Source organism: Rhipicephalus microplus, chromosome 10 (assembly GCF_043290135.1).
Source record: "Rhipicephalus microplus isolate Deutch F79 chromosome 10, USDA_Rmic, whole genome shotgun sequence".
Classification (NCBI taxonomy): domain Eukaryota; kingdom Metazoa; phylum Arthropoda; class Arachnida; order Ixodida; family Ixodidae; genus Rhipicephalus; species Rhipicephalus microplus.
Window position 1 is genome coordinate 61,225,981 of NC_134709.1, and position 23,444 is coordinate 61,249,424.

The 23,444-nt window shown below is 45.7% G+C and overlaps 1 protein-coding gene across 1 annotated transcript; it reads right to left on the reverse strand.

Moving 5' to 3' along the window:
- Positions 1-8,945: 8,945 nt before the first annotated feature.
- Positions 8,946-22,883, reverse strand: LOC142774749 (uncharacterized). Its single transcript, XM_075875751.1, has 4 exons — positions 22,438-22,883; positions 19,819-20,141; positions 12,275-12,629; positions 8,946-9,767 (listed from the first exon to the last, which is right to left on the reverse strand). Exons 1-4 carry the CDS (start codon positions 22,783-22,785, stop codon positions 9,534-9,536), a joined length of 1,260 nt encoding a protein of 419 aa, XP_075731866.1. The 5' UTR covers positions 22,786-22,883; the 3' UTR covers positions 8,946-9,533.
- Between the last annotated feature and the right edge of the window lie 561 nt (positions 22,884-23,444).

The window sequence follows — 23,444 nt, forward strand, 5'->3', positions numbered from 1 at the left end:
GACTCTCAGCGCTTACAACTTGTGCGACAGCACAAATTTTCAGGGGTTATTTTAGACAAACGTCTGTTTTGGGTACCACGGATAAAATCATTAGAGGACAAAGTCAACTCCCTATCAATATATTACGTCGACTGACAGGAGTGAGATGGGGTAGTTCATGTTCTTCTTTATTGCGTGTACATTCAGCAATAATTCGACAAATAATAGCTTACTCTGCCCCGGTTTTACATGGGATATCACGTAACTTAGAGGAGAGGATTCAAAGATTTTAGGCCAGAAGCCTTCGTATATGTCTTGGTGTACCGCGAGCGTCTGTCAGTGCTTTAGTAATTGCGGAGTCTCGTCAATCGACTTTCCATGCTATGAGATTTACGGAAACTTGCCGGCATTATCTACGGTTGGCAACTCAACACGCTAATCATCCCCTATACCGAGCTATTCAGGAGTGATCAGCTGCAAGAATACATAAAACTATAGTAGAATTCAAGAGTTTACTGTTTACGCATGAATATTGGCCTCCATGTGCATCCCTCCCACCATGGCGACTTTCTATCCCAGATATTACAACTTCAATTCCGGGAACAAATTTTAAGAATGATATGCCCATAATTGTAATAAAGCAATTAACATTAACACACTTTATACCAATTATGAAGACTATATTCATGTGTACACCGACGGATCATGTCTGAATCAAAGCTCTACGTCGGCATTCTTTGTACCTGCATACCAAGCGAGAAAATCTTTTAAACTCAGCCATTTCACAACATCCACAACAGCAGAAGTATATGCAATACTCTGTGCTTTACGCTTCATTTGTTTACAGTCAGGTCCACTTTAATGGGTAGTTATCAGTGACTCACAGTCCTCATTAGTTTCTTTAAAAGTAATCTGCTTGGGCAACCAAGCTAGTGAGCTCGCATATGAAATACAGAGGACGTACGCTAAAGCAAAAGATTGAAACCACACCATAATGTTCCAGTGGGTGCCAAGCCACTGTCGAATCACAGGAAACGACAAAGCTGATCACATTGCACATGCAGCACATCAAGAAAATAATATATCACTGCTACCTCTATCGATGAGTGATGCACGGTGTCTAATAAATAAGCAGAGCTGTCAACTGTCTAAGGAAACCTTGTTCGAAAATGTTGCGCAAAACTCCCTGTTGTATAACATTGATCCCGGTATAGAATTTATGATTCCGTTGAAGGCTTGCCGATCGGTAGAAACAGTCATCCATAGGCTTCGACTTGGTACAGCCTACACGAAGGCTTTCCTGTATAGAGTATGGAAGGTGGCAGTCCTACCTGCTCGTTTCGAGAAGCTCAAGAAGACGTGGAGCACAATCTTCTGCATTGACGAAATCATGACGTACCTCGAAAGAACCTTTTTCAAAAACTCAATTCTTTGGATAAGCGACCTCCATCAATTGCAAAAATCTTGGGTCCATGGCCAAAATAGAAGCTAAAAGCCACTGCAGCGCGTGCAGTCATTCACTTTCTGGAGGAATCAGAAATAGCTCAAAAGTACTAAACAAACAACAAATGCACTTCACTGTTAACCACGGTATGTTTCAAAACAGTATTTTCGTGTTTCACTACGATATTTTTGGGAAAACCTTTCTGAAAACAGTTCAGTATTTAAGCGACAAAATCACCTTAGACACTTCATTGAACTTTCACGTTTTTGTGTGAACACTTAAATTGACGTGATTACTTGTGTTTTTTTACAAACTCAGTGTGGTGCGGACACATTTCTAAGCAGTGTGGACCCATTTCTGTGTGGTGTGGACACTCAGTGTTGAAAAACGTTAACTCAATGTGTAAGTGTTGTGCTATGTACATATGTATAGCCTTGTGTTTGCTACAAAATGTGCGATGTGGAGTTTTGTGCATGAGAAGAGGAGTAGCTGGCGCCACGCATTGGCACCAACCTCTCCTCACATACATTGAATTAAAAAAAAAACGTGGCGAACTGGTACAATGAGCCTGTTGTTTTTTTTGCGCCACGAAAGCTGGCTGGACTACGGCCACGTATTTCTAAAACACCAAGCGCCAATACCTGTTGTAAAATACACGCTTCAATGTACGTGGTTTGCATGGCGGGTGTGGTGTACATAACCCCACTTAGTTGTGGCCGGGTTCCCATCAGCCAAACTGGACGATTTTTCAAGGTCAGAATTAGGAAACACGAGCTTTCAATTCGACGATCATTCAGGAGCACATTTGCCTGCACCTTGCCGCTCCTGTTCTTGTGAGGCGATGTTTTCAAGCGTTTATGTTCTCGAAAAAAGCTCAGTTGCTCTGGCCCGTGAAATAATGGAAGCGTTTTGGATAAAGAGAAAAATTGACTTTTGTTTAAGTGACACGTCAGTCGTTTTGCGCATGTCTGAGTTTGATTTGTGCGCTTCGGTGCTTGATTAGACATGCCTTTCGAATGTCCTCAGTTTTTGTTTGTGGTCATGTGAGTAGGTGAAGCAGAGTGCTTTGCTCATGTGTGGTGCGGCTATATATTTACTGCGTTTCTCCTCCAAATAAATCAGTGGCGAGCTAGACACTCTTTTTTTCTGCGTGTCTTTCTTCCTGTGGCAGTTAAGGCGTCTAGAAGTTTCCCTCAGTATGACGAACCAACTAGCCCAGGAACAAGTACTTCCAAAGTGCTTAGTGTGCCAACGCGAAATTCGTTGCGGCCGCGTATACCGTCGGAGGCGCCCGCCGGCCTCCACGCGCTCCGATGCTCTCTTGCTGGACGATCGAAACGCGATGTTTTGAGAAGGTGACTGCTGGCGACAAGCGTTACAGTAAGGACGACAGCGTTGCATGGCGCATGGTGACTGCGTCCGGTAGGCGACCGTTCTGTCTGTGGTTCTCTGTGGTGCTGGCGGAGCGCTGCAATGCTTCGCAACGCACGCCCACGAGCTCATCCGCGTCGCGTCACGTGAGCACACGGTTTGAAACAGTTTCCCAATCCACACTAGAGGGAACTCTGGTGCTAGTGTCTATGGGAGTTGCAACGCAAGGTGCTTCAGCGAGCATGGGAATGATGAGTAGTACACAGCTTTGTCCTATCTTCGTACTTTTGGCCTGCGTTTGGCTCCGTGTATGTTCGTGTGGCTTGGAACTGTTTTCTCACGAAACAAAAATCAACAAATGTATAGCGGTTTCGCTTCGTGACCTTATTTTTTTTAGGCTTACCTTTCCAAATCGGGACATGAAGTTCGAAAGGGTTGAATTTTTCTTTCAAAACAAAACCAAAACAGAGCAATAAACGAAGCCGCAAGTACGATTCGCTGCCCGCAAGTACGAAGACTAGGCAAATGTGTGTACTACCTATCCTTCCCATGGTCGCTGAACGATTGCAGCGACAGAGTTCTCTCTAGTTAATTTAAGGAAACTCTGTGGTTTGAAAGCCTTGCCAAGGAACGCTCCGACACCGCCATCAAGAACCACTGACTGAGCGGCCGCCTACCGAATGCAGTTACGATGCGTCAGGAGCGATCCCACCCTCACCGTAACCCCTTTTGCCAGCAGCCACGCTCTCCGAGTATTGCGCTCCGATCGCCCAACACCGGACAGTAATAACCACGCGTTGGATGAACACGGAGGCACGCTCACCTAAAGCCTTACCCGCACTATGCTATCAGCGACGCCTCCATTAAGTGATGTTTTGGGTCAGAGATTTTTTTTCCTTTTTTGGCAAATTTTCGCCCGTGATTTTGGGCCAAAAGAAAAAAAGGGAATCTACGTGATATTGCAAAGAATTTTACAAATGCTTGAATTCTCCTGTGATGACCAATAATTAGCGCTCACAGTGCTCCTTCATCTGCTGTAATGTATACGTTCTGGCCCATGCACCACGCAAGCATCCCTTGAGATTTGTTTCTGATATTTATGTGAAGCAATTTCAAGTTCACGATTGGTGTTCGACTTGATGCCCCCAATGTGCAGCGTATACTAACAGTATACGAATTAATAACATCACGTTTTTGTTCTGCGGTCAGGGAGGGGCTAGTCATGATTTCAAAAGTCGACAGTACGTAAGGCACGTGTAGTTATAGTATGTGTGTGCATGTATGGGGGTGTAAATTAGTAGCGTTGTGCAGGGAAATATGCTGATATGTTCGTCAACGTTTGCAGGGTAAAAATCCTTGAAATAGAGAATTTTCATTTCTCTGCATGGGAATTCTTCGGCGTAGTAGAGAACGTCACTGCCTGCATCCTCACACCAACGCGCCTTGGCACGGGCGCATTGCGTTAGCGACGACGCTATCCTGAATCCGGGCAGCGCCACGGCATGTGAACACATTTGCAGGCTTTTTTTCAGCGCGTAAACAGAGGCGAAAAATTTTTGAGCACGTGAACTATCCCAAACTTCCACTCATGTGAGCAAAGCTTCGTTGAAGGCGCTGACTGTTTGTTGTCACGAGGTACGTCACTGAAAAAAAAGCACCAAAAAACGAACTGCACATCTGCAGACCTTGGTGTTGCTACACGATGGCGACGTTGATGACACAGTGCTGCACGCGACCCCGTGCTCACCGTGATCTTCAAGCACACTTCCCCGACTAAGGCGCTGAAATCACTTTCCTTTTAAATGCAAGTCACTTAGCGGAACCACTTTGAGAGTTTCTATCTATTTATTTATTTATTTATCTAGCCAACTACGTGTCGACATTCATAGGGTCGCCTCATTAACTTGGTATTGGCGCTCGTAACTTGGTAACATCGCAACTTGTCAAATTGGTAATGCAACTTCGTGAGGTTTTAACTGGTCCTACAACAGAATACATAATTAATCATCATCATCAATCATTCCCAACTTTACAAATGGACCTGGCACCCACGCCTGCGACCTATAGAGGTCAGATTCCATCTTTATGCTGCGTTGTACTTACATCCCTGCGGCAGCTCCAACAGATAGCCGAGTCGGGTATTATCGGTCTTTCTAATGTGAGTGGGTCCTAGCACACCGGGTGAGTTTTATGTCCCGCAGGAGCCATAAAACTTCACATTGCCCAAGAGATGCTAAAGTGCGTTCTTATCAGAACATCAACAACAAATAACCGTTGTTACGGAGGTATCCGGAAAAAGTTTCTTCAATGCGCTCATTGGAGAGACACATAGACGTATGTCTCTGATGGGGAGGCACGTCAAGACTACCGCATTAACCGGAACAGCACAATCTTGGTTGTGCTCTTGGTACAGATGATACGTACGTACATCGTATAGTAATGCAAACGTAACCGTAAATTGACGCCCGCTTTGTTTTTTTGTTGTTTTTTTACCTGCGAAAAAGTTTTAAAGCGGTGTTCAATCCGGTATGTGGAGTGACCATGGCGCACACCAGACGTGCCGACACAGGCAGCGCCTGCTAGCCAACGCTCGCTCTGCTTATCTCATCCCTATTGCGCATGCGCGCCCCATCCCCTTTCTCTACTACGCTCCTCCTCTCTCGTCTCGTAAAGACGACGCAGGCAGCGTCTGCTAGCTAGTTTCTTGATTGAAAAAACCAACTGCTTGCGCAGCACTACCTTTCACCGGCCACACCGCATACATAAGCACTGGATCCTAAACTCCAAGGTAGTGCTGGTGGAAGATTTCTTCTGTGCATTGTTTAACTGCGAAAATTCGCTGCGTGCACGTTAACTTAAAGCAGTCTGTGGCTCTCTGTGCCCAATCAGAGTCTTCTGTCGCTCATCGCCCATTAGCAGCTATTGGCATGTTCTAGTAGTAAACACCGGTTCATCACTACGTGCTTGGCGCCTCCCAGGTTTCTTTCCTGGGCAACGCCGCGATGAGCACCAGAATCAACACCACCGGCAGGGTAAGCGTTAGCGCCCACTGCTTCACATCAATACATGGTTCCCTTTAGCGGAAGATGGCGTAATTTTTAAAACTTCCTTGTGTAATAGAACAATCAATATTAGTACTACCAATAAGCTATCGATGGCACTATGGAAGTGAAATAGATAGTGTCATAGGTAAGTACTACCCATATTATCATCGATGACACTGCCAGTAATTATGCTGTTATGTGCCGGGGATATTGCCAAATCTTCTTGCAATAGCATATTATCAGCAATACTCATTCGCTTCGTTTAGGAGTAATTTTTGGCTAGAGAAACAAATGTTCTCCACAATAAAAATTTTGGACAACTTCTATCAGTACGTTCATACTGAAATGTTTCCAGTTACAACTGAAATTAACAAACTGTTCTAGATATCTTTATTTTGAAATAAAATATCTACAGCATATTTACTGAGAGACTGATGATTAACGAAGCGACGCCTCCATGCCTCCATTCTTCCGTCCGTACGTCTGTGTGTCTGTCTGTCTGTCTGTGTGACAGACAGGCGGACAAACGCTTCGCCCTACTCATCATCATTCACTCCATGGATATGCTGCGATTTCCTTTTAACTGGACATCTATCCTGTTTAATCTTCAATTATACGAAACCCACTAGCGCCATCTAGTGATATAATTTCCAGGTACATACACATACAACGCCTTCTAGTGAGTGATTGTTAAAGCTAACTAGAAGTGGCTTCTAACTATGGTAGCACACCGGCCCCGGGCTTTCCCCTCTACCCCCAAAATATTTATCGCCGTGACATACATAGTGCAAAAATGCCATTTGTCTGCCTGCCTCCCTTCATATTAAGGAGATACCCCCCTTCCGAAAAGTTTGTCTGCCTACGCCTCAGGCCGTTGGATGCGCAACTTGCCGAAGCGACCCTGAGAAGCCAGCCGGCGACCTCAGGACATGCCCAGAAAGCCACTGTGGCCAGCGGGTGCACGGAAGAGGAAACACGGCCGCGGTACTCCACCTGCTGTACCGTTTCATATATGTTTAATTCAGTGCGACTTGAAGGCAGCAACACCAGCAATCCACCCGTTTTCCTTTTTTTTTGGTGCTGCCCTCTGCCTTTTCGGTAAAGTTTCGTGAGGGACCGGATCATGCAATATTGCCAGAACACAATGCTCCCAGATAAAAGGAAGTTTCGCGACTTTCTTGCTATGGGAAGAGCACATGCTCCGTGGAATCATGAAAGAGGCACATTATCTCCCCCACAGTACTGCGGATTAGCGTAGCTCGCGCCCTCAGAACAGTAGAACAAAAACCTGGAGATCGAGCAGGGACATGGGGGCCCTTAGTTTTGGGTCAATGGGGCCTTGGAACTAGAGGGTTTACTCTACGAGGAAGATAAGGTGAAGTTTATTTTCCTTCGACACAAAGCGGGAAGCCGGGGCTAAAAGCTGGAGGGCTTGACAAAGGCCTCGGCTCCCTTGTACAGCTTGACGTCCATAAACGCAAACACATAATTACAATGTTAGCTGCATTTGCCAGTGTAATCCTTGATCCTCGAAAGAATGTCAGTTTATTTTTCCCTTACTCAGGAGCTCTTGCCGGAGCGCGAAAATAAGATACGGAAGCTTGAAGTATGCGTGACTAACGCATACTTCAAGTAACTTTCTGTCGCATTGCGCATCGCTCCCTTCCGTTTCCTTCCTCCGTTCCGCGAATAGGACTTCAATCGACCTGCTTAGCAGCGCCACACTTCAGTTGCTGCGGGCAACTACGACAGTCGTTCGCGCATATGCAGGCAACAATGATTTTTGGAATACTGATCGCCGACAAGGTCACAATAAAGATAGCTTCATCAATTGAAAAAGGGCGCACTCGAACGCGCATGTGGCCGGAGAACTTCCAATGGCAGCCGAAGTTCTGAATGCGAAGCATTACTTTGCGCACTGCAAAGACTTTTGGCGTCTGCCTATGCTATCAATCAATCAATCAATCAATCAATCAATCAATCAATCAATCAATCAATCAATCAATCAATCAATCAATCAATCAATCAATCTATCTATCTATCTATCTATCTATCTATCTATCTATCTATCTATCTATCTATCTATCTATCTATCTATCTATCTATCTATCTATCTATCTATCTATCTATCTATCTATCTATCTATCTATCCGCCTACGTCTAGTGCTCTTATGATCATCCCCTTACGAGTACGGCACGCTGCAGTCATGACCTGAGTAATTTCACTATCTCGTCTTGTACGTCGCCAAACACTTTCCAAAAAACAGTGGCATATACCCGGGGGCGAGTATGTGCCACAGGGGATAGACATTCTATATCGACCCAGGAATGGTGAAAGCACACATGGGTAATTTGAACGTTCGAGCGTTAACATAACGCCGACATAGGCAGTGTTGAACAGACGAATGCAAATAGTAAATGTCAGTGTCTCTGAAGGAATCGAACCCTAGCACTTCTGCGTGGCGATGACGTACTGTACAACAAAGCCACGCCAGATTTCGGAAGTAGTTTTTAAATAGACGCCAATCTTCGTGAAACGTCCAATGGGGTTGCAGTGCTGCATACCCAATTTTATAAACGTTATATATGTGCTGTGATATAGCCATCAGTCGATTGTATAGTTAGGTGCCATCTGGTGAAGTTGATTATGTAGCAGTGTTCAGGCCTACCATGCTCACGAGCACCAGGGCTTCATATCAGCTCACCACGTCTGGTGTTGCTGATATCCACGTTGCTGTTGGCATAGTTACGCAACTGTAAACAACTGGTTATTTAAAAGATACCGGGATATTTAACGTAAGTGCGTGCGTGCGTTGATTTGTACATATGTTGAGCGCCACTTCATAACGCTTGGCTCAATAAAAAAATAGATTCACCTTGCATGCGCATGCTTCCCATAACATAGATTTCAAGGTACGTGGAAGCTGCCGAAATAATATTTCTCTTTTTATTTTGTGGTCTCGCAACATTTAACGAATTTTCGTTGCAACAGAAGCTTTGCTCGAAAAATTCATGAGCCATGCAACAATCTCATGCTGGATGACCAGCGAAACCGGCAAACAGGCAGCAATGAATTTTGTTGAGCGTTACAAACAGCACCGTCTAAATGTAGCGTAAGCTTCTTTATTGCTTGCCATTTAAGCAGTACCCAGTTTTTTTGCCACGTTCGCAAACTCGTGACATTTCAGCAGACAAGTACCGAGCAAAGTGAGGATTGTCCAATTTTTTCACGTGTTTTTGCCCGTCTGTATTTCTAACGGACCATTGGTGGCCATTATGAATAGTCCATCTATGGCACACGTCTGCTAGATGCCTTTTCTGCTAACAGACATGTTTCGCCTGCATACTCACCGCTTCACTGCAAGAATCACCGGCAATTTAATAAAAAAATAAATATATTCCCTCAACGCTAAGTGGGAACCTGTCTCCTTTTTAACCTCCAAGCATCGTGTTGAAATTGAAAAGGTCCACTAGGCACTTATCAAAGCTTCGAAGCAAAAACTAAAAAAACTAAATTGTAAACGAAACGAACAAAATCACTCCGCGTAAGAACAAATAGGTGTAATTAACGTTAACGTAGGTAAATAAAAGATATCGTTCGAAATCTACAATAGCGAAAAAAGATGAAAAATTCAGTTCATGTCCGAAGACGACGTGCGCAATGCTCGTGCGCAGCATGGCCATTGTTAGCACCGCTAGCTGGTCACCAAGGTACACTTGTCCCGGAGGTTCATGGGCGAGCCGAGCGGGCAGTTGAATGCCTCCGCGAAGGGAGCGAAGTTGCGCGCGGCCGCGTTGCAGTTGGGCGAGTGGCGCCGCCCCGCGACGTCCTGCTCACACATGGTGAGGCAGGCGGTCATGAAGAACACCTGCTCCGCGCTGTACTCCTCAAGACCTTTCAGGCGGATTTCGTCGGTGCCGTTCACCGTCTGCACGTGACAGATGCATGAAGAACAGCGGTAAGTACAACGGCAAGTTGAGGTGGTTGGTACATATTGGTGTTTAAGGACTCGGCGTGTGTGCACGTTAAAGAACCCCGGGTGGTCGAAATTTCCGGAGCCCTCCACTACGGCGTCTCTCGTAATCATATGGTGGTTTTGGGACGTTAAACTTCACATATCAATCAATCAATCAAGGACTCGGCGTGCGAACGCGTACGTACGAAGGAAGTCGGAACACCACGAACGCCGACTGACAGGCGTCTTTTAAGGTGAACATTTGGTACCATCGACAAGTTTACAAGAGGATGAACAGGACGCACAAAGAGAACCGTTGACCAATTTCAATATGAAGAATGGAAAACATGAACAGTTCGTACCATCGACAAGATTACAAGAAGAACCAGAAAAGAGAACATTTAGTACCATCTACATGTTTACAAGTGGAAAAAAAAGGAAATGCGGTACCATCAACGGTGACCAGCCGTCCCGCGACTCTCGGGACAAGCCTTTTAAAGCTTTAGGTACCTCGCGAAAATTTGGTGGGCGCTCGAAATTTGACTTCAGGAGCAGAACGACATGGCGAAGTCGGCCCCCGGCGGCGTCTTTTCTATCGCTAGCACGACTTCGCCTCTAAGTGGACACCTCAACCATGCTGCGAGGAGAAGAACGTCTGTCCGAGTAACAAGGGCTGCTTTAAGCTACCTAACATGCCTACAAGTTCAGATGCGAAATGCCCACGTTTCATTATTTTACATTTTGCGAAGTTAAGCGGAGGAAGCTTTCAACGGACGCTCTAAATTAAATTTGTACAGGCTGAGCGCCCAAAAAGACACGGTAAGAGGAATATTTGTACATACACGGGCGCTACTGACTGCGGTAGTTTATTTTCTTCACCTTTCTACAAGCATGTTCGCTTAGCGTGGGACAGTCACGTAAACACACTTTCAAAAAAAACGACAATACCATCGTCGATACTGCTGCTGTCAGGCCTAGAAGATGATAGAAAGGCAACTCAGCGACATGCATTTAGCACATAACTTGCAGATACAATATAGCATGAAGTGGCTGTAGAGCCACTTTGTGCTTTCAGTCACTTGGTCCAAGCGGCAGCTTGAGATAAAATTGAAGAACGTCAGGGTGAAAAAAAAAACAAATCACAGCATCTGCCTAAGATGACGAAAGAACAATTGACTACAACCTGGCTCTAACGTATCATGCAAAGCCTGTCAGTATATTATATTTGAAACAGCAAACCTGCGACTATAAAACGAAGACAGTGATGAAAAATTACAACACTTCCCACTAAAGGGAACCATTGTAGATCCCAAGAAGCGGGCGCTACCGCTTACACTGGCGGCGGCGTTGAAGCTGGCGCTCATCGCGGCATTGCGCAGGAGAGAAAACCTGGGAGGCGCAAAGAACGCAGTGATGGACTAATGTTTCCTACTGGAACATTCCAATCTCTGCTAATTGGCAATGAGAAACGAAGGACTCTGATTGGACACACAGACCCACAGACGGCTTTTAGTTAACACGCACGTTCCGAATTTCAATTCTTCAACAACGCCGAGGAGAAATCTTTCACCGGCACTATCTCAGAGGTCACGATCCAGTGCCCATATATATGGGGTGGCCAATGAACGGTTGTGCAGTGCAAGCAATCGGTTTTTTTTCAGTAAAAAAACTATCTTGCAGACGCTTCCTGCGTCGACGTTGCGAGACGAGAGAGGGAGGCAGCGTAGGATAGAAGAGAGGAGAGGGGACGCACACGCCGCTCACCAGGTTGAGCTCGATCATAAGAAGCTTAGCATCTAATAACTAGACAGGACGACTACCGAGTTTACAAAATAATGTTTCTTGAAGAAAGCCCACATCCTCCGCGCAAATGACACGGCTGAAATAGGTTGCGCATGCGCAGCTAGTTCATATGTGCGTGTGTGCAAGGGCAGAGGGATTTTCTTTGGTAAACATCCTGTTACAAGCCCAGCACTTGTCCTGATCGGTCAGTTTCGATCACCATCTTTGCTTTATAACCGCATGTTATATTTCGATAATGAATTTCTAGGTCATAGTCTTGATATAGAGACATGTCTATCTCTGCATCAAGAGTGACTCTCAATGGCTCGAACTAAAAAAAAATTGTTGAAAGCGAAGTGCCGCTCGAGCCAGCATTTTGACAAGCAGTTTTCTTCCTCTTCAAAGCTGCACCTTGAAGACGACAAGCTGAAGTTGCAGCCTTAAAGAACACAAGATCGCTTGTCGAGGTGTTGGTTCCACCGGCACACTGTGTACAAGAATGTTTCATTCCTTTAAGCTGACATCTTTCTTTGCATTTCTGCTATGTTCGGATCTCTGCGCGCAATTTCATCCTGCAAGACAAAAAGGCCGTATCGGCGTATTCGTGAATCACTCTACGTTTGTATCCCCAGTCGGCAGTGGATGACCAGAATACCCTCTTAATGTGACGTCACGATGTTTTCCATATAGGCACGCACCTTGTTGTACGCCGCGTAAGCCAGTGCCAGCGCCGGTAGGAACGGGAACGCCTTGAGCTTCTCGTTGCGGTCCGAGCACAGCATGCCCTCAAGCAGCCTGTCCTTCAATTCGGCCACGGGCGTCACCGCGAAGGCGGCCGCGTGCAGCAGCGTCCGGACGTTCATGCTACGCACGAGCCGGTCGGCGTACGCGAATCCCAGGCCGCCGTAGCGCATGGCTTCGGTGCCCGCGCCGTAGTACAGCGGCGGCTGGATCGCCGCCGTCGACACCGCGATCCCCTTGAGAATCGGTTCGTAGAAGGTCAGCGACGTCGTGTCGAGATGGTAGAACTGGGCAGCGGCGCTGCGGTATGGACTGAGAGAAAAGGCGTGATTGATAAGTGGGATCGAGCTGCACTGCCTGAACTGTGGAAATGAAACAACAGTGTGAAAATGCGGTTTGTTTTGGGTTCCGTTGAACACCCAAAAGAAATAATGATGGTGTGACAGTATTCGGTCATTCCAGCGACGCAGGTGGCGCCATGTAGCCGTGCTCCGAAGATGTCACACGGTGATAAAACAGCGACGCAGTTCGGTCTCTATCTGGTCATAAACCAATGAACGCGTCTTCACGCTCAAGGACGCTGACGTAAACGCTCGCGACATCACCTTCTCGTCCGCCATTTCACCCTTCCGCTGCGCCACCTATAGTGGCTGGAATTGTCGAATAGGCACCGTCCGCTGACAAGAGGGAGCTATGCAATGCTGGCACTAGTTAGGCACTAGCCCATCTCAAGTTCGCTGACGTTGGTCGGTAGGGGCATCCTCGTGTCCCCGTGAATCCCTGCTGCGATTCGCCCACTCACGCGGGCATCGCGTTCCATTATGACAGACCCCAACCTATTATGGCGTTTTTTTTCTCCGCTAGGCATTGCGTTCTGGCGCTGCAGTCACACTGAAAATTTGACTGCACGATCTACAGAATCTTGATGACATCCGGTTTTATTCACCGATGTGTTTTGATAACATTGGTAGACAAGAAGATTTTTAGAAAATAGCCCGCGGATTTTCCACAGTTTCCTTCCCTCATTTGGCAAAATGCGTTCAAAAAGTTGTTTGTTTGAGCTACATAAAATTATAGAACATTTTCTTGTACTTTACGCGCATTTCTTTTATGTGAAACCTAAACAGAGACTTTCTTTAACCTTGAAAACAAATCGCAAACGTGCTTTCAGTTTCATCGTTAAGAGCTCGTAAGTGAGGTGACTGAAAGTTTTTTTGGGGTATACCGTTTGTGACCATGAAACCATCTATAGGAAGTGGCTACGCAGGCTGTCAAAGTGCACACGGGGTATAACGCGATCCACCGAGAATGCCAGTCCACGTGATTAGTAGCGCATGTAGCGACCAAACAAACAGTGCTATGGTGGACTCACAGGAAATGAAAGTGAATTCATTCAACCCTTCACGACATTTTTTTTAATTCACCTCACCGCATTCAAACTTCTGAAAACATTCGTACGACAACCCAGCATGGCGGCGGACAGGTGTCGAAAGTGAAATCGTCTTTAGATTCTTTTCCGTAACACAACCTGGGTACCGACATCTTAGGCTCTGAAGCCAATCATTTCTTGTTGTTGTTTACCACGATGTGAATTATTAAGGCCATGAGACATCGTGCGCACTAACCCAAACATCTTCATGCGTACGCATCTACCATAACACTATCGTTTTTTGTTGATGAAGATACCAAACGCAAAGTTAACCGGCCCACTATGGCGGCACTCAAGCTCATCCGGAAAATACTCCTTAAGTAGCGCTTCCCATCTCTTGGCTGTAACTGAATACCGGTTACCTGTCCTTCTCATGACGTCCCCTGCCTTTTTTATACATTCTGTTACAACGAAATGATTACAACCTACGAATAAATACGAGCTCCAACCCCTGACATGCGCGTGCTATCCACATGTGCGAAAGAGTCGTGCTAGGTAGTTACTGTTCCAACAGCGAGCGTTTTTTTTGTTGCTAATTAACATACTTCGCATATCAATATTAGTTCGTCATAACTTTGTTCGGCAGCAGTGCGTCAACAGTGCACATACTAATCGGCATCTTCTCATCTCGCAGTGGGACGATTATCTTTGAAGCACGATCACCGTCCGCACCAGGAAGGTGACATCGCCCGGTGCTGCTGCTCTACACCTGACAAGGAACGTCGCATGCGCAAGCGTCAGCGACACCTGACAAGGAACGTCGCGTGCGCAAGCGTCAGCGACACCTACAGCACCTATTTAAACCGCTGTGACATTGACTGGCGACTTTGTTCGGCAGCAGTGCGTCAACAGTGCACATACTAATCGGCATCTTCTCATCTCGCAGTGGGACGATTATCTTTGAAGCACGATCACCGTCCGCACCAGGAAGGTGACATCGCCCGGTGCTGCTGCTCTACACCTGACAAGGAACGTCGCATGCGCAAGCGTCAGCGACACCTGACAAGGAACGTCGCGTGCGCAAGCGTCAGCGACACCTACAGCACCTATTTAAACCGCTGTGACATTGACTGGCGACTTTGTTCGGCAGCAGTGCGTCAACAGTGCACATACTAATCGGCATCTTCTCATCTCGCAGGTAAGCACAAGATTTTGTGCTCCTAAGTCCATAGTACCTTCTTGTTTTCTTGCACTGCTGCCGAGCAGAGTTCTTGTGTCACTTGCATTCGTTTTCTTTCAACATTGTGTTTCCATGTTCTTGCTGTCTGTGGCCATCTCGAAATGACTGGCCGCAACACGCGAAAAACGGGTAAAGAGGACACTGACGATAAACTTAGCGATAGCATGACAATGCAACAGGGGATTGATAGCCTTAGAAAGGAGGTGATGTCAGAACTTCGCTCACTGAAACAGAGCGTTCAGTACTGTAGCGAGTCTTGTGACAGCGTGACTGAGATGGGCAAAGACATAAAAGAGCTCATAAATGAGATAAAAGAGCTAAAGTTAAGCAATCGGAAACTAAAGGAAGAGAACGAGAGGTTGACTGCACGAGTCGATGAATTGGAGCAATATACTCGCTCCAATAATGTAGAGATTAAGGGAGTTCCGGTAGAACCAGATGTGATTGACGTGGTCTCGAAGATGGGTCAGCTCATTGGTGAATCGGTATCGAAAGACGATATTGACATCTGTCACCGCGTCTTCACGACTAAGCACAGCGAACCAAACATAATTGTGCGCTTTGTCCGTCGTGAGAAGCGAAATTCTTTTCTGGCGAAGGCCAGGAAGACTCGCCAAACGGGCACATTGCTTGGTTGTAGTTCTACAAAACCTGTGTTTGTTAATGAGCACCTGACACGTCAGAATAAGCAACTTCTCGGTGCTGCTGTAGCTAGGAAGAGGGTGGCAGGCTGGCGATATGTCTGGACAAAGGATGGACGAATTTTTGCTCGTCGAGACGAAAACTCTGCCGTTCTGCGCTTAAATTCCGCAAGCGACTTGGAGAAGATGACGCAGTCAGCCGACGCGTCATAATTATGAGACTGTTGCCTACGTGGCCCTTTTTTCTTTTTTTTTCTTGTAGATTACTGCCGTCATGGCTGTAAAACCTTCTTCACTTAAACACCTACCTGGATATGATCACTTGTCTTTTCTGCATGTGAATGCGCGATCGCTGGAATCCAAACATGACGAATTCGAACTATTTCTTGCTAGCACGGGCGTACCGTTTGATATCATCATGGTATCTGAAACGTGGTACACAAAGTATTCCGTGCCGTTCGCCCAACCAGGCTACCAAGGCTTTGCTTTAAACCGCTCTCAACGTAAAGGAGGGGGCGTGCTGTTGTTGGCTAAGGCTGAGCTAAACGTGAGCATCATTGACGAATTCTCCGTTTCAAATGCTAACTTCGAAGTTCTAAGTGTGCGTAGTCGATCCAATATCTTTTGTGTCGTCTACCGCCCACCTGACGCCAATATACACACCTTTTTCTGTTTTCTTGAAGAATATTTTGACTTCATTCGTTCCAACAAATATTCTCTTTTTCTTGCCGGTGATTTCAATATAGACATGCTAAAAACCTCAAGAGATCAGATCGAACTGTCAGCTTTACTGCAGTCAAACGGGTTTGTAAACACTATTGTAAATTCTACCCGCATTACTCATTCGTCAAATACCCTTATCGATCTATTCATCACTAACACCGACAGAAAAAACCTTTGTAGCGGTTCGATTGCAAGCGATATGAGTGACCATCTTCCCATCTTTACTTTCATCGAAAATGAAGTGCCAACTAAGCGGATTATCGATCCGCCTCAGCGTTTCCAAGATATAAACAGTGCATCTCTGGACGCTTTCCGTAACGAGGTTGAAGCCCACGACTGGCGTCAAGTTTTCAGAAAACATGACTCAAATTCCATGTACGAGACCTTTATTGCTGAACTGAGGACACTGTACAATAAGCACTTCCCATACGTTGTCAGGCATAGAAGTAATAAATCGCGAAAACCATGGCTAACCAATTACCTTCGCAGCCAAATCAAGGTAAAAAATAACCTTTATTGGGATTTCATCAGGACCAGAAACCCTGAAACATGGAAAAAATTTAAATCTTTCCGAAATCGTTTGAATGCTACGCTAAAGAAAGCAAAGGAAGAATATTTTTTCAAGCATTTCTCTGTCGCGGCAAACACTGAGCTGTTGTGGAAACGACTAAACGCCATAGTTATCCTAAGACTGACCGTGCGATTTCGAGCCTGTGTGTAAACGGTCTCATGAAGTGCGGTTCAGATTTGTCAAACGCACTCAATGACCATTTCATTGCGGTAGGCCAGTCAGGCGCTTGCAACGTAAATCCATATCCCATTCAAGGTACCAGTTCGCCCTACTCCAGTATGGTATTTTTCCCAACAACGGAGAGTGAAGTTGTCGGTATATTTAGGAGCTTAAAAACTTCTAGATCACTGGATGCAAACGACATGCAAATCCGCCCTATAAAGCACATCATCGACATTATTGCTCCTATTCTGACAGCACTGTACAATTTAGTGCTTGAAAGTAGCTGTTTTCCAGAAAAAATGCAAACAGCAAGGGTAATTGCCATACACAAGGGGGGCGATGAAAATGATTTGGGAAATTTTAGACCAATTTCTATACTCCCTATCTTATCTAAAGGCCTGGAAAAGATTATTCACGCACGACTTGTTCGCTTCCTGAATAAACACTCTTTCATTTCATTGGCCCAGTACGGGTTCTTGAAAGGAAAATCCACAGAACAAGCACTACTTGCTCAAAAAGAATGTATAATAGATGCCTTTGAAGATAAAAATATAGTACTAGGTGTATACATCGACTTCTCAAAAGCTTTTGATTGTGTGCAACATAACCTACTACTGTATAAGCTAGAACACTATGGCGTGCGTGGGAGGTCCAATGACCTTCTGCGTTCATACCTTCGCCATAGAAGTCAATTTGTCACAAATGACACTTTCGATTCAAAGACTAAACGCCTGAAGTCCGGGGTGCCCCAGGGCAGTATACTCGGCCCGCTCCTATTCATCGTCTACATAAACGACATTTTTTCCTCTTTTACTAATTGTAAGTGGGTAGGTTACGCCGATGATACAGCCCTTTTTTTCAGCGGAGTAAAGCTGGATGGGTTGGTATCTTTAGCTAATGATGCGCTTGCAGAAGTATCAGCGTGGTCAAAAAGAAATTCCTTGAAAATTAACACAAAAAAGACTCAAGCCATAATTTTCCGCACTAGAAACAGAGTTATTGAACTGACAAAAAAGTTGTATCTTGATAATGACGAAATTAGTGTTGTTAGAGAGATCAGAGCTTTGGGTGTCACTTTCACAGAAACATTGTCGTGGAATAAGCATGTGCAAAATGTTTGCAACAAGTTAAACTCCGTCACTGCATTAATTAATAAAAACCGTCAAATATTACCAGTAAAAGCTAGACGTCTGATATATAATGGATTATTTTTATCGACATTAAATTATTGTCATCTTGTATGGGGTACTACATCCTCTGACAACTTGAAAAAACTCGGTATATGCCAAAAGCGCGCAATTCGTGCAATAGCCAACGTTCCGTATGCTACTCATACTGCCCCTTATTTTGAAGCATATAATATACTCAAAGTTAAATTCGTCTACGCATTCCGTCTTTCCTGTACATACCGTCTCGCCATGAGGACTAATAACACCGAATTCATCAGTTCGTTTCGCCTAGCAAGACGTCACTATACATACGACACAAGAAGTCAGGATGACTGGATCCAGCCAATATGCCGCACAAACTATGGCAATCAGTCTGTATCGTATCAACTAGCCGTAATCTTAAACAAATATGCAAAACATGGCATAGCCACTGAGTCGGCCTCAGCACGCACCTTTCGCTCATTCTTATCGGGTAAAGTTTAGACTTCGTTTCACACTAACATCTAGTCGTATTCATCAGTCGCAGAATGATACGCACGGTTCATCTGTTTGTACATGGCGTTTTTTTTCTCTTTTTGTCTGTGTGCGTTTGGCTTGCTCATTCTCTTTCGGAAATTGTTTACTTTTTTGTTTTTTTTTTTGCATACGAATTTTTTTGTACTGTGCGTTGAAATTGTAATCTTCTTTTCACCAATAGGACTTATTATCATGGTCCACATAATAAACCGAGGCTATAACATTTCTCATACTAGAGAAATGTGCTCAGTGTTGGTAACTATTACCTGTTTTAGATTTCGTTCAAATGACTGTTACGTTCATGTCGTTTACCAATGACAACGGCATGTTTTTTTAACGTTTTTTTATGTTCTCAGTGTAATACTGATTTATTGCCTTTGCAGTTTTTGTTGGATTATTTATCAACTTCTGTTGTACACGTAATCATTACCTACAGCTGTTCGTGTTTTTCTTTTTTGTCCTTTTTTCCATAAGTCTTATGAATGTGTATTACTATGTATAATGATGTATAAAGACCAAGTCCTCCCATGTTTCTCCTAGAAATCGCTACATTTGCCTCTTCCTGTCAATGTGCATTCAAATCAAATGTTTTATTTTCCAGCAAAATCAATTTTTGTGTGGTTGATCATTGTTACTGCTGGACTTTGTAGGGGGCCGGAGCTTTGTCAAGCCGCAGTACTGCGGCTTTTTTTCCGTCACCCCCATATTTCTCTATGAGAAATAAAAGTTGATTGATTGATTGATTGATTGATAACTTGTTAAAGATATACGTTTATCCCATCAATGATGTCGGAATGTTTGGTTAAATTTTTGACGAAGTTCATGTTTTTCGACCAAACACCAGCCAAACAAACGGGTGTCCACGTGCGAAAGGAACTCGAAATGCCTGCAAGTTCACCTGATGCCACAGATATGAGTGAATGCAATCAGACTTGGCTTCCATGCGAACTTTCTGTCGGTGCGACAGCGACACCTGCGGGCGAAGCTTGGCAGGTTGTAACCAGCTGTAGGATATCAGCTATAGCCTATTTGATTCACTCTATCTTTCGATGTTAGCCCTGTATCACTTCTTCTCATTCTCCTCAATCTGAACGCTTCGAATTCACGCACCCTCCAATGTGCTTGGCAAGCCCCTCGTGACTGGACCGCCAGTGGCCGAAGAATCCGCGCGAGTTGTCCACGCTTCCGCCGTAGAGACGTGGAAGGTCCGCCGGCTCGAAGTTCGGCGCCAGCGGCCACACGACGGGCTGCGTCTCGAGCAGCATGAAATAAATCCAGTCGCGCCTGGGCTTGCCCAGCGTCTTCGACGAACGCACCACCTTCGACGTCTCAGAGTGCACCACGTTAAGCGTCTCCATGACGGACGTCCTGGCGTCGTCCGGCAAGTTCGCCGCGTGCTGGGACGCGAGGAGGATGTTGTAGGTGAGGCTTACCTGCACAGGAATGTGAAATCAATCAATGCAAAAGCGCCAAAGTGGATGTCATCGAAGAAAAGCTCAGTACCTCTCTCCTTTAGCGAAAACACATGTTGCAGTGAGCAACATCTGTGTAAGCAAACTAACTCATGGGTCGACTCATTCAAACTCGGATCGAGCCACGAGTTCAAGTGACGAGAGGACACAATACAGGTGCTGCGTCCTCTGTTGCCTCTTTTTTGAATTGATTGATATGTAGGGTTTAACGTCCCAAAACCACCATGTGAATATGAGAGACGCCGTAGTGGAGGGCTCCGGAAATTTCGACCACCTGGGGTTCTTTAACGTGCACCGAAATCTCAGCGCACGGTCCTACACCATTTCCGCCTCCATCAGAAATCTTTGAATTCACGCTGTGGAAGCATATAGATGTTAAATCCACAATGCCAAAAAAATTGATTTTGCTAAATCCGGCAAGTCCACCGATTGATTCATTGATTGATTTGTGGGGTTTAACGTCCCAAAACCACCATATGATTATGAGAGACGCCGTAGTGGAGGACTCCGGAAATTTTGACCACCTGGGGTTCTTTAACGTGCACCCAAATCTGAGCACACGGGCCTACGACATTTCCGCCTCCATCGGAAATGCAGCCGCCGCAGCCGGGATTTGAACCCGCGACCTGCGGGTCAGCAGCCGAGTACCTTAGCCACTAGACCACCGCGGCGGGGCATGGGCGAGTCCACCGAAAGGTTTAGAAAAAAAAAATAAATCGAGAACCAGCCGTTCGCAGCATGAAATCTACGCAGATTAGTCAAAGAAAAAAAATTCGGCAGATCCTACGTACCTGGAAATCGGCGTTGTGGGAAGCATGCGGAGGGAAGGTGACCGTGTTGTAATTTTTTTATTGTGTGACACGTCATGAAATCACGCTAAATATATGTACAAACTTTGCACGCACAGACATATGTTGAAGAGTGGCAGATGTTCTTATAACCAGTTGTTTGCACTTGCGCAATGATGCCAACTGGAACATGCGTATTATCAAAACTAAAAGATGATATGAAGCGCTGATGCTCGCTAGGATGCTGGCCCTGGACGCTACTACATAAATCAACTTTAGCGCATGGCAACTAACCACAATTTAGGTTAATCCGACTTGACGGCTCTATCAAAGGGGTACATATGTAGCCTTTATTAAATTGGGTAGGCCGCACTGCAACCACTGTTGGTGTTTCACGAAGATTAGCGTCTATTTGAAAAAAAAAAGGTTCCGAGACCTAGTGTAGCTCTGTGGTAAAATGCTTCATTGCCACGCAAAATGCTTGGGTTCGATTCCAGCTGGGATCCTGACATTTATTCTTTGAATTCGTCCGGTCGACGCTACTGATGTCGGTATTTCTTAACGCTCACGCATTAAAATTGCCCGTGTGTTCTCGAAGTTCCTGGGTAAATAAGTGCCTATCAGCTGTGGCGCATACCCATATACCAACGGCACATACCCGCTCGTGAGTATGTGCCACTGTCTGACTGGAAGTGTTTGACGACGTACGCGACGAGACTGTGACTATATTCACCTCTGTTCCAGCGCGTCATATTCGTCTAACCATCTTACCCTTCCATGCTAAATTTGGTTGACGCTAATTTAAGGGAGTGACCGTGAGAGCACCCAAACGTAAGTGGCTAGATAGATAGATAGATAGATAGATACGCTCAAACTTGCCGAGGTTTGCTATGAAATGCATCGCATTAAAAAAAAGAGTCACAGCCACCGAACAATTTTTTATAGTATGGGGATCAAACCCGGGACCAACGCCTTTCTAGGTTGGTCACTCTACCGCTTAGGCTAACGGGAAAACTATAGGAATCGAGTGTGAATCGATCGACAAATAGAAGTGCATGGACACACCCCCCACCAGGGCAATTTTATAGGTAGTAAAGAAGCTTTACTTCAATAATACACCAACTTGCGCAAGCTTCCATTCTGTCAAGGAGAGGTATCATAGGTAAAAAACTAGTTTTACTTTTAAAATGAAAGGGACAAAGAGGTAGAGATGGGGGACGGTTGCAAAACACGGTAGTTTTGCACAACCCTCTCTGCCTAACCCAGGACGGGCTCCTGGACGTCGAGTTTCAAGCTGCACAAAACAGCCTCTCACTGTCCCTTATTATTTAAATGTCTTTTGGGGGGACGGATAAGGGGGCTGCTTAGGACACACCATAAGATATTATTATTTGCCTTGCTGCGGAGCAATATTAACAGGAAGCACACATTGGTCCTTGTGGCCCACTTCGAATGGGGGCCACACTCACCTGAATACCGCAGAGAAGCCCCTGGTAGAGCGTACTCGACTCGCCGAGGGCAAAGGTTGCGGTCTCGAACAGCGAGTTGCTGGTGAGCGCGCCGACCTGCTGGACGAACCACCAGACGGTGTGGTAGAGCAACTGCTGGGCCGACAGCGCCCTCGTGGCCACGTCCATGGCACTCAGGAGCGTGGTCGAACTAACGAACACGCTATAGTGCTCGCCCACGTTGAAACCCAGCACCTTAGACGCCGCCGACGTCCAGCCGTCGGCGGTGAATCTGGGCGCGAACTCTTCCAGATCGGAGAGTGAACCGCTCACAGGCATCGGGTGGGGGTCAGTCTCGGCCACGCTCATCCACTTCAGCACCTTAGTCTGAAACGTTGGTAGACACGGTCATTTTAAACTACTGGAACATCCGGATGCTAGTCTGAGGGCACTCCGGAGGCTCAGAAAAAAAATTATTTAAAGAAAGCAACTACGCCTTACTGCAAAAAGCAGCGGGTCAATATGTGCCAAAATAGGAACGCGACTTGCTGACCAGCTTGTTCTAATCGCAGATATTTAAGGCACAGTCAGAGCGCTCTTGAACGACCATCTGAATGTGCCTTTAAAGTCAATGAAGACAAAGTTTCGGTATTGAAGGTGTATGTTAACAAAAATAGCATTAGCCACATTAGTAGTCGTTGAGCCAGCAAAGCCAAAGATAGACAACTTTAGTTAGCGCCAATGATCCCTCATGGTATGCGAGTCAATACGGTAGTTTAAACTACGCGGTTAGACGTCGACATGTCACCTACCGTATGCAGGGCTCAGCACAACTGTCTAGAATATTGGAGTGGCAGATTTTGGACGGTACAGACGACCTCTACTGAGAACTATAGTGATTTGAGGTAGCTAAAACTTGCGCTGGCGCTGGCCGACGATTAAACATGATTGGATGCGGGCTACTTCAAACCAGGCGTAGTCAGCAGACGACGCCATTGCAGTGTGCAACACACTGCTTGAGCTATGTG